General features: G+C 27.3%; 1 protein-coding gene across 5 annotated transcripts in view; it reads right to left on the reverse strand.

The window, feature by feature from the left end:
• The window catches only part of Pkc53E (Protein C kinase 53E), a gene marked incomplete at its 5' end in the record, with an annotated part of 95,988 nt that overhangs the window by 52,883 nt on the left and 30,127 nt on the right, over positions 1-12,978 (reverse strand). For 2 of the 5 annotated variants that reach the window (XM_067052070.1, XM_014434073.3), the window contains 1 exon segment: positions 8,323-8,434. In XM_067052070.1, the coding sequence (XP_066908171.1) occupies positions 8,323-8,434 (112 nt within the window). 5 annotated transcript variants of the gene reach the window in all.

Below are 12,978 nucleotides of genomic sequence, written 5' to 3' on the forward strand. Positions count from 1 at the left end.
TTTTAACATATTAGTATTTTTTTGGCTTAGTCATGTCATTTAAATCTAATTCCATATATACAACTCATGGAAGTAGGTTCCAAACAAAAATCTTAACATATCTTCAGCTGTTATTTAGTTAGACAATAATTGCGGGTTTGTACGTCAAAAATAAATAAATTAATATTACACAAAATTTTTTTTAAATAAGAAATTTTATTTTTCTTCTTTTAACACACCCTTGAAATCTTCTTAATAATTTATATAATAATAAAAATGAAATCTGTTTCATTAAAAGCAATGATGGGCCAGGGGTACATTACTTTGAAAGGAAGTACTGTTACAAGATTTTGAATTGAAATTTGAACTGAATGCCAGATTTTCAAGAGCTCCTGAACCCACAGGGTTGACTCACGATTATAGTGAAACAGAAAAAAATTATCTGCCACGTCTGGATTCGAACCCTAGTCCTTGGAATTAATAGCACTGAGCTACCCACTACCATTTTTTTCTGTATAATTAGGTGAAATTTAAATTTTAAGTCATATTACTCATCGATATAACTTAAATCGATTATATTGAGGTACATTAAGGTATAATAAAACCCCAAACCGTTCTCTATTCCTAGAACCCGCTGTTGATCTTCCTCCGTTCCCTGGAGACCTGCTTCCTCCGGGCATACGGTCAGGATAATCCCGGATCGATCTTCTTACAATATTGATTTAGATTCTCCCCTCCCCCTCTTCCATAAGGCCCAAATACTGAATAATTTAATGTGTCCCCTGCGACCGTTCTTATAGTGTTACTCTAGCACACTTGTACGCCCATATTTTGCATCCTAGACCTTCACTTCTTATAAATGTAATCTGAAATATATTTTCTTTATATTTTTATACATATTCGTCAAGTACTCTTTATTCTTAAATAATAAAAAAGATGGATCATGACCAAAATTTCAATTAAAAAAAATAAGTTATATATTACTATTAACAATAAAGATTAACTAAGCTCCCCCCCCTCCTGCACGTCTAACAGTGGACCAACCCCCATTTTACAAACTATACAACAGTTCATTTAATTGTATTATTGTACTAATCGTTGCTCAAATTGTATAACAGTAAATTACATGTATTCTGTAGTTCAGATTGTATTATTGTTTTCAATATAGTGTAAGAAATATAATAAAATTTAAAGTCTTTATCCCAGCATTTTAATTTGTAATAAAATATTACTTGGTAATCACTGAAATCTTTTTTAAAAAATAGAGAAATAATAATGTTATTACTATTGTTTAATGCCAATATTTGTAATATAAACGACCTCTTAGAGTGGATTTGTCACTGCCGTAATTATTATAAACATTATTATTTTTATATATTTATATTTATTTGATTATTTATTTGATTTTTTATTTTATCATTTTACAATTCTCTGAAATTTAAGATAAGGTAGTCCAAAAGGAAAAAAAAAGTCATTTCACTGATTTTTTAAAATTCTTTAATGAAAAATATGGATTACAAGTCAAAATTAATGAGGCAGCCAAGTATAGTTAGGGGCAGACTTGGGTAACTATGAAAACTAATAGCTGAAGTCGTCATGGATACGATATTTCTTTATCAATGGTTCATTCATGAATAAGGGTCGTATCCATGGCAACATTAGCTATTAGTTTTAGCTATAGCTAACCTTAGCCCATCTCTGGTTAGGGGAATAAAAAAATGGCGGCTGTTTCAAAACGTAAAAAAAATTAATTCGGAACTCCATATTTTTAAAACTACCAACAACACTAGAAACTCTAATAGATCACCATTTAAAGTATAGCAAATGTTCTAAAATATGATTAATATTTTCCGAGATACAGTAGTTTAAAAAGGAACATTTCATAAAAAATGCACTTAAAAATCAGTGGTTAGTGAATTTATTTAGGGAAATCTATATCTCGGGAACAATTTGACGTACAGATTTCGGATACAGATAAAGTAGTTTATCACACTTATCTTTATAAGGGGTAGCAGTTTACATATTAGCCATGACAAAACATCATATAAAGTAGAATAAATTTTATAAATAGTTATTGTTTTTTTTAAAATCGACATTTCACAGAAAAATAACGAAAAATCAGTATTTGGTGAATTTATTTCGGGGCAAATATATCTCGGGAAACATTATAAGTATAGATCTCTATTAGCACTCAAATTAAAGATAGTTAAATGCACTAGAATGTAATTTATCATAAACTTAATGATCTTTTACTGGAAGAGTCTCTGGAATTAAAATGGATTTGGTGAATGACACAATTCTTTCTTTTTCAAATAAAATAATTTATTTCATATAATCAGCAACAACGTTTCGGGAAATATCCCCCATCTTCGGTTACTATAAAACCAAATTCAACAAAACCCGTAACATGCGCTTAGAACAATATCATATATACTTCAAAACTATTTACCTGATCAAAATAACCTATATATAACATATAATTATCTCCTTTATTGTCATTCTGGCTAATATATAATAATATTAATGTCATTTAATAATTAAAAACTATTTAACTGTTAATAGTCATAATTTTAGATATAGTTAAGAATAGTAGGAATAGAAAAATAATTGAATCAGTACATATTACAAAAAACATTGACAGAGCAATCAATTATAAAACTGATACAAAAACTTTAGGCACACATTACATGTATATTATAAATAAATTAACGTTTTAGTTTTTATGTGGTTTTATATAATATAGAATTAGTTTAGTCATTTTTGTTTGTTATTGTATAAAAAAGAGTTTATAATTATAAAAGAAAATAGTTTTATATAATAAATAGAAAGAAATGGTTTTTGAAAATTTGTTTATTTTTAATTTAATTGTTCATCTTTGTGGTAATAGAGGTAGGAGATAAGTGTTTTATAGTCTATATGGTTGTTATTGTAAAGGAAGATAACCTTCAGGAAGGTAATTATTCTGCTAAAATTATGACTATTAACAGTTAAATATTTTTTAATTATTAAATGACATTAATATTATTATATATGTTAGATAATTATATGTTATATATAGGTTATTTTGATCAGGTAAATAGTTTATAAATAGTTTTGAAGTATAAATGATATTTTAGTATTGTTCTAAGCGCATGTTATGGGTTTTGTTGAAGATGGGGGATGTTTCCCAAAACGTTGTTGCTCATTATATGAAATAAATTATTTTATTTGAAAAAGGAAGAATTATGTCATTCACCAAATCCAGTTTCGTATTTTATCATTTTTATCTTCTCAGGAATAGTAGTTTTTATAAATTTTGTTTATGAAACGTTTCTTATTATAATTCTATAACTCAGGAACTGTTGAGCGTTAACAGCTCTATTAGGAATCATATGTTAGCAAATTTACTTTACTTTAAATGATGTTTTATTAGGTTTTATAGTGTTGTAGACAGTTATGGAGGTCAGAAAAATATTGTATATATATTTTTTGCTTTAAAACAGCCGCCATTTTGTATTCCCTCTAAATATACATTGCAGCTCATCAATTTCAACTAGTAATTTTAAAAACTAAATAAAAATTGGAGTGAAATCACTTTTTTCACCGGGCTCTTTTGTGGCGCCCGCAATATCCAATTTTATAAAATTAATTTGGGTCGTATCTAATATAAATTATTAAAATTTTGATTGAAAATATTGATCATTAACAACTATTTAACATAGGAAAATTTAAATTTTAAAATTTTATTCGTGGAATTTATATTTTTAAAAAAAATATTTACTTTTTGGAAGTGGATGTATTAAATTTCAAAAGAAAACTCCTCAATCACTTTATAAAATTAATGAAAGTTGTTGAGATTGAGAAATACTATATCTGGTGTAAAAGGATACAAAATTGCTAACTATATTAAGCTGTATCATATGTCAAGATACGGCTTCCTTCCCAACAAAACCCAACAAAACTCTGTCTAAAGAAAAACTTCCACATAAAATTATAAATAATACAAGATATAAAAATTAATAATGACTCGATAATAAATACTAATTTAAATAAATATCACATTATTTTATAAAAAAAAAAAATAAACAGTAGTTTCAGATTATTTACTGTTGCATTCTAGAAATTATACACATTTCAAAAAATGTTAGTACATGATTAGAGACTGAAGTTTAAAGAATTAATTTAAAATATGAATAAAATTATATAATAGAATTATTTTCTATGTTTCTCTTTGCCACTGATGTTGATGCAACCAACTTTGTGGAACCATCTGATCAAGCCAACCCTTAACAGGCATACAAACAAAATTACAGGAATATAAATAAATAAAAAAAAAAACTTAGAAACTAAAATTATGCTTAAAAATCAAAATCAAAACAAATTTATAAACAATTAGTAAAGGCTAAACAAATCCCTCAGTAGCGGCATGAGGTTTGATCACTGCAATCAAATATATAAAAAAAAAATACACACATACATTAGACACTTTGCAGAAAAATAAATAATATATACAAGACCAGCACGCATTGGGTAAGTATATAATACAAACACATGATATAATACAAACACACGTTTCAGAAAATTATAAAAATAATAAAAAAAAGAAAACAAAAAGATAACTAGTGTACAAAATATTTCTCCTCTTGCCGAGGATAGGCCGTTCTGCTCCACAGCATGCCACCACAATTTTCCAAAACACACAATCCGGCTCAGAAATACAGATACAGTATGGTGTAAATGATAATAAAATGTAATAAAAACACATAAAACACATAATATTAATCAAGATTCAGGCAAACGGTGAGTGTATTAAGGGTTGGAATGAAGCTGGAGTTATTGTGTTGGTGACTTCATGCAGGCAAGCAAGTCGCTAGCTCCGTCGCTCCACACTCGCTATTTGTATGATAATTATCATATCGTATGATAACATTACGTATTAATTAATAATATGATAAGAATCCATATTAATTGATAATATGATAAGAGTCTATATTTAACGATAAAATGATTAGATTTCATATCGACTGATTATATCATAATTGATTGCCAATATGATAATTGATTGATAATATGATAATTGATAATATAATAACTGACTGATAATATGATAAGATTCTAGAATAATTTATATAAGATTCCGTATTGACTCCATATTGAAATTATAATTGACTGATAATACGATAAGATTCTATTATAATTTATGTCATAAGATTCAATATGAACTAATATAATGTAATTGATTGATAATATGACCAGATTCTACCATAATTTATGAGATAAGATTCAATATGAATTAATAATATGATAATTGATTGCTAATATGACAAGATTCTATAAAAATTTATAAGATAATATCTCATATTGATTCATAATAAGATAAGTTATATAATAATTTATATGATATGATTCCGTATTGATTAATAATATAATTGACTGATAGTGTAATAATATTCCATTATGATTTTTATGATAAGATTCCATATTGATTTTTAATATGATTGATTGATACTATGATAAATTGATGAGATTCAATTATAATTTAAGGCAATTAGTTGCAATAAATTTCATATTTAAAATCCTTGAATAATAATCTTTCTTTTTATTTATAAATAAAATTGTATAAGAAAAAAATACAATTAGTAAATGTGATAAATACTTCAAAATACAAAATAATTTTGGGAAAGATTTTAAATTAGAAGATCCCATCTTTTCATACTTCGATTACTACAACAGCTACTTGACAAATGCTATGAACTTTCCATTTACTACAAAAAAATCATATATACTATCATAATTATACCAATTTGGACACACGGAATTAAACTTTGGGGTTTCACCAAACTATCAATTTACTCCCATATTCAATCAGTAAAATTCTTGTTTATCCTTACTACGTAACAAATAAACTCTTCCACAAAGACCTCAACATCTTATTCGTTGCAGATATGGCCCGAAATATATATACCTCCTTTTATAACTCAAAGCCATTAGTTCTTAATCTGTCATCCTTAACAATCCCTGATAATCTTCCGAGATTTTTGAAAAGAAGATGGCCACCGGATCTACTAATTTAAAGCAATTATCGAAGTACAACCATCGGGTGATTCCTTTACTAGATTATCATGTGTTCTAAACATTTATCACATTCACTTATTGTTTTTTTTTATACAGTTATAAATTTAAATAAAAAATTCTAAATACTGAGATCTCATTTACTCCCCTTTTGCTGACTCCATTAAACACAGGTTATTATTAAAATTAACATTACTGTTACTGCTAAAAGGTGAATTAATGATGCGGGGATAGTTACAGTAAAAGTTAGAGAAGACTATTACTTTAGTAACTGCTAGGTAATCTAGTAACCAACAGTAGCAGTATTGTGCCTTATCTAGGGGCCCCAGCGGCTCGTTAGGGCTCCTATTAGATTTGAGTAAATAAAGGAAGAACAAACACAACTCTCTCGTTAAAGGGAACAGTTCTACCGAATTAAAACTGTCTCTTTGAATTAGTTTTTCTCTCAAATATTAATGCTTAAACACCCGCCATTTAAAAAAAAAAAAAGGAAGACGAAATATCACGTTTTTGAATATTTACTCATATTAGCTGTTACAATAAAAAATTGCATAACTTAAACAAAATAAAAAAAATGAGCAGTAATTAGATGTTTTTGTTCTATTTTTACTAAATAATAGTCTAGTGCATCGAAGTGAGATAGGGGTGCATTTAATATCCAATAATATTGAGTTTAAAATATACATTTTTTCAATATTATCTATGTAGCTAGATTATTTATTATGGTTCTTATTTTTTGTTCTTAGCCCTGATGAAGGCATGAAATTCTGCCCGAAACGTAGGCACTAATAAATAAGTTTTTAATTATTTTTATTTAAATATCTGACTGCATCCCCAATCATCTCTTTATATAATTTATTATTAATTTCGAAGAAAAAACTTCTTATTACTTCTTATTTATATATAATTCAAGAAGTTTCGGACTAAGTTACGGTCTTACTTAAATCATGGGAAGTATTGACCAATGAAAACGAGTTAAATTATTTAAGATTTGAATTATCTATATGTCTAAATGACATCACATATGAAACCATCTTAGCGGCTTGCGTATTCCTTCGGTCAGTACACAGATCAAAAATTTTACTAAAACTAAAATTAAAACATATATGATTGGTTTTTCGAATTGACTTAAAATTATATGAACACAGAAATTTTTTTTCTATGTTGTCTAAAATTCTATTGTCCTGTTTTATGATAGTCTGGTCCATATACTGATATATTGGACTGAGTAAATAATTTAATTTAATAGGTGTAATAATTTTATTTTTTAAGTTTTTGTATTGTAATACAGAAAATGATCACAGTATAAGTATAAAAATAAATGGACACTCTACAAGAAAACAGGAAAATTGTTAGTAAAATATTTTACAATCGAGACTAATCCCTTAAAATGAGGAGGAAATTAGACATAAAATAATTAACATAGTCTGAACAATGGTCCGTTAGCCCAAAACGTCGTCCAAAATATAGGAATAAAATAAGTGTTAATTTACAATAATTTAAACAATTAAATTTAACTTATTACGTGTTGATGTTTGAATGTATGTGAATTTGAATTGAGGTGGTCAGGGCTGTGGTCAAAAATAAAAATAAAATATTGATTGCCTACGTTTTGGTTCACAATGTTGGTCTTCATTAAGGATAAGATAAAATTATACACAAAAGATATCTTGGACAATATAAGAGTAAAGTTTACTTTGAAATTTGCTTTCTATATTTTGATTTTAGCACTGACAAAAATCTACATAGTGGGTCGAAACTTCAGCAATCAATATATCAATGAATAATTGAAAACTATTTTTTCTTCTTGATCAGAGCTCTTAACCTTAAAATTAAATTTAATTTCTAAATAATTTAACTCATTTTCAATGCTGAATACTTCCTATTATTTTAGTAGATTATATATGATACATTGCATTGAATGTTCAAAAGGATAGAGAATGCCCTGGAACAGTATTTTCTGTTAGCATCCGCTAAATATTATGTCAGAGTTAGCGAAAGTGTGGAGGTACGTCGGAGCCAGCAGAGAAATAGAGAATAAAAAACAACACATAGATTGGACTTCAAAACAAAACATAAATCAAACAATAAAAAAAGAGAATTAATTATAAAAGAACTGATAAATAAAAAAATAATGTTAGAAAAAAAGACAAATCAAGACGCAAATAACACACAAAAGTAAAAAATGTCAAATGATTATAGAGATGAAGTAAGAGAAGAAAATTGTTAAAATAATAATAAAATAAAATGAAACAAAAATAAAAAGAACTTGAGTGATGTTTGATGTCCGACCTTCGCACTTCATCCCTTGGTGGATCACGCCATAGAGGAGAGAGCCGCAATGATCGCAAAAGGTGGGTGACGAGTAGGTGTGCACCCTGAACTTGTGTTTGGTTCGCGAAGCCTAGGGCATTCAGCCAACACATCTCACATCATCTTCCAACATCAATTTCAGAGGCAGTCTCAGCTCAAGTATATATAAATATCCAAGGGGATTCAGTTCTGGGTTGGCGACATTTAGCTACTTTATTCTACCCATAACTCGAAAAAATCGCTAAGAAAATTTTTTTTATAATTTCTAAGATCATCTCACTTTCAAGAATATAAAGTGCATTTGAGGGTAAGGTGTTCTAAAATAAAATACGAACTAAGAATCTCTAAACAAGAAAATAATGCCCTATGAAGGTATGTCCGCAAAAGCTTTGTTTAACAGATAAACATTCTCCTTCTTATAATCATATTCTTGTATTATTTCGTTTTATTGTATCCTTTAGTTGCTCCTTCCTTCTTTATACTTTTAATTTTTGTATTTTAGGTGTGTTTTATTTATTTTAAAGATGGGAATAATAAAGAAAAAAAGAGAGTAAAATCACATTGGGTTAAAACAGAATATATACATATAAAAAAAGGATAGAAAAGGAAGAAAGAGAAAAAGGAGGGATTGACAAAAAAATAAATAAATAATAGAAAGATGAAAAAAAGTTAAAAGAACCAAAGCGATGGAAAAAAGTTATATTCTATTATTATATGTTGTTTACTTGTTATGCTGTAATTTAAAAAAAATAATGTCAGATTAGATTAGAATAAGTATGCTAGCTACACAGCAGTCCAATAGAGTTGGCAAGCACAACTTAGTTGTTTTTGAATAAAGTGTTTCTCCTTATCATGTTACATATTTTGTATATTGGTGCATGTAGTATAATGTTATGTTTATTATATATTTTATTCTTTTTTATTTTTTATATAGTATTATTATTTTTAAAGAAGTTCACTCAATATTTATTATTAATTCATTACCTCATTTCATTAGCTAATAATTTATTAATTGTAAATTTGTATCATTATCATTTACTTCATAAGTTATTTCATAATGTTACTTTATTTTCATTTTAGAATTTTGTGTTTAGTGTGTAGGAAGATAGTCTGTGTGGCGATCAATAAAGGTACTAAAATAGTAGAAACTATTGTTAACCAACGTTTCGCCTCACTTCCGATGGGAATGGATACATATTATTGTTTCAGTTTTTAATTTTCAATTATTAATTAATTAATTTCATTATTAGTTAATTTATAACAATGAAAATCTTGAATTGACTGTGAGCAATATAAAAAAAGAAGATAAATCGGGTGCGGTAAAAAAAAATAACTCGAATAGTAATTAATGTGAGCCAACATTTCGTCCAACTTTGCAGGGATTCATCAGGGCAAAAAAATATGCAAATAACAAGAAATTAGATAACATAAAATAAAAGTGAAGTGTGGCTAATATAAATATCAAAAATATGTAAATTAAATAAAATTAAAATAAAATTTAGAGTAAAGTATTAATAATTAAGAATTACAAAAAGTATTAGAAAACAGAAATATCAAAATATAGTGCACACTAAAAGAGGGAAAATAAGGGAAATAGAAATAAAATAAAAGTCGAGGAAAAAGGAAAATGATGAACACCATTTTTATTTTATATTTATATTTAGCCACACTTGAATTTATTTTTATTTTATGGTATATATTCTCTTACTTTTTGTTGTTGGTATCCGATGAAGTCCTGCAAAGTGGGGCGAAACGTTTGCTTACATTAAATAGTTTATTACAATTTGAGTTTTCTTTTAGTACAGTACTCGGACCATTTTTCCTTTATATTTTAAACCTTTAGAAATATCTCCTTAACAGACATATCTTCATACGAAATTTTTCTTGTGCAAAGGTGACAGATATAGGCGTGGTGTGAACATGATATGGGTGTGTTTAATACCTACAATAACAGCTAACACAAATATTTTTACCAAGGATAATACCACAACCTCTGGAGAGGAACTAAGATTGAGAATTCGACAGCAATAATAGCTCATTTTTAGCTAAGTTATAAAATTCTACTGAATTTATAGTAAATAAAAAAAAAAATCTCAAAAACTGAATTTGGAAAAAAAAGATATAATCCAGGTCGAAACGCATAAATTAATAAATTTCACAAATTTGCGATTCTTTACTGACCACACTCCCGAAAAATCTTCTAATAGAATACTTAAAATATGATGAAGATGAGCAGGGTTGCGGTAAATAATAACAAAAATAGTTTACAACTATTTATTATTCGATGTTTCGCCCTACTTTGCAGGGATTCATCAGGGCTACAAAGATACAAAAACAACTAACAACATTTTTTTTTATTTATTGTTTCACAACCTTCATTAAATCTTAACTTACTCCTTTATTTCTTTTATTGTGTTAAATGTTGTTTTCCCTATTCTGTTTTTGTGTTTCCTTTAACCTTATAGTTAACGTAATTTTTTATTCTTATAATTTTTTTTTTTTATATTAATACTATTTTATTTCTTCCTTCCTTTTGTTTGTAAGTAAATTCTTTTCACTCATTTTTACAAAATATTAATACTACCCCAATTTACCTTTTAATATCTTATTATTTCGAAATGTTATTAGTTGTTTTTGTATCTTTGTAGCCCTAACAAAGCCCTACAAAGTGGGACCAAACGTCTGATAATTGATAGTTGTAAACTATTTTTGTTCTTCAACACTGACCATCACTGCATATTGGAAATTATACGGCCAATTATCTATATTTATATATATAATAAAAACGTATATATATTTTTTAAACAAACTTTTGGTAAAGAAAACAAAAACTTTATTGGAAGGAGCTATTGCTGTGCACACCTCAATTTATGATAAAACATTGACAATGAATTAAGATACATATTAATTTTTAAAAATTACTACAAATAGTAAAATTTACTAATCAGGACCTGAACACGTTGGGGTGAGGATCTTAGAGGGCTTGAGGGAGTTCTGAACGTTATAAGTTCGATTCTCACCTGGGTCAGTCAATATTTACTTCGCGGTGACTCCTAAAAATGAATTAGTACAAGAGCCCAAGAGGAGAACAAAAGCAGTTATCTCACCCCAATTTTTGATTACTTTAATGAAAACTAGGTATAATTAATAATCAAAATTGATGAGTCTGCCAAGTATAGGTAGAGGGAATAAAAAATGGCGGCTGTTTCAAAAGGTTAAAAAAAATTAATTTTTTATTCGGAGTTCTATATTTTAAAACTACCAACAACACTAGAAAATCTAAGAGAACACCATTCAAAGCAGAGTAAATGAGCTAAAATATCATCCCTAATAGAGCTATTTACGTTCAATAGTTCTCGAGATATTTTCAAAAAGTAATATTTCATAAATAATTTAAGTGTGTTAGTGAATTTATTTTGAGAAATCTATATTTCATGAACCATAAGACATACTGATGTCTGCTAGTACTCAAATTAAAACTAGTTGAATGTAATATAAAGTAGATAATTATATATATCTTCGAAAGAGTAGTAGTTTTTATGGTATTCCCATATGAATACAACATTTGCACATTAAATTTTGTCTGAAAAATAGTAAATCAATTTATTTTAGCAAATATCATAAAAACTAATACTCCTGGGAAGATAAACGTTATAAACTACTTTATAGCACTTAAAACTAGCTTTAATTTGAGTGATACTCAATATTAAGATATTGATTTCTCAAAATAAATTCACTAATTTCTAATTTCAGAGATTTTTTTTTTTTGAAATGCTGCTTTTAAATAAGGTATATCTCGAGAACTATTGAACGTAAATAGCTCTATTAGGGCTCATATTTTAGAATATTTACTCTGCTTTAAGTGATGTTCTATTAAGTTTTATAGTGATAATTTTTTTTAACGTTCTAAAACAGTTATCATTTTTTATTCTTCCCTACCTATACTTGACAGACTTATAAATTTTGAATAGTAATTATACATAGTATTCATTAAAGTAATAAAAAATTGGAGGAGGGGGGGTTAATTTCTGAATTTTTTCTCCTCTTGGGCTCTGGTAGTGAATCTTGACATTCCCACTCTGGGACTTTATAGAGACCATGAAATGACTCTATTGACCAATTATAACTTTTAAAAAAGGTTATATGGATGTGTTTTGATGTGATACAAAATTAAAATTGATCTGATAATAACAATTATTTTACCGTAACTTATATTAAAATTGTTTGAATTTACAAAGTTTGAGTAGAATAAAGATCAAATTATTGCCTATCTATTGAAACTGAATCCTCCTGTATATAAATACGATATCAAGAATAATCGATAAGCCTATCGACCTGCCCTCCATGACAACTTAAAATTATCAATTTGATAAAATCTATTGTTCCTATTCGAATATAGAACCAAACATGCAGCAGGGTTTGGGCACGGTGCAACAGCAGACGAGAACAACTACGGATAGGGGATCACACGCTCACAATAATGGAGGAACAATTGTCATTATCATAATTAAATAATCCAACAGGAACAATAGATTTAAATTAATTATAATTTCCATTCAAGTTGAGTGCCTCAGCGAGTCAGACAGCTATTTAATATGAATGAACGGTTCAAGGCTCTTATTATTTAATTAATAA

Source organism: Halyomorpha halys, unplaced genomic scaffold (genome assembly GCF_000696795.3).
Source record: "Halyomorpha halys isolate HHAL.00 unplaced genomic scaffold, Hhal_1.1 Scaffold1300.1, whole genome shotgun sequence".
Classification (NCBI taxonomy): domain Eukaryota; kingdom Metazoa; phylum Arthropoda; class Insecta; order Hemiptera; family Pentatomidae; genus Halyomorpha; species Halyomorpha halys.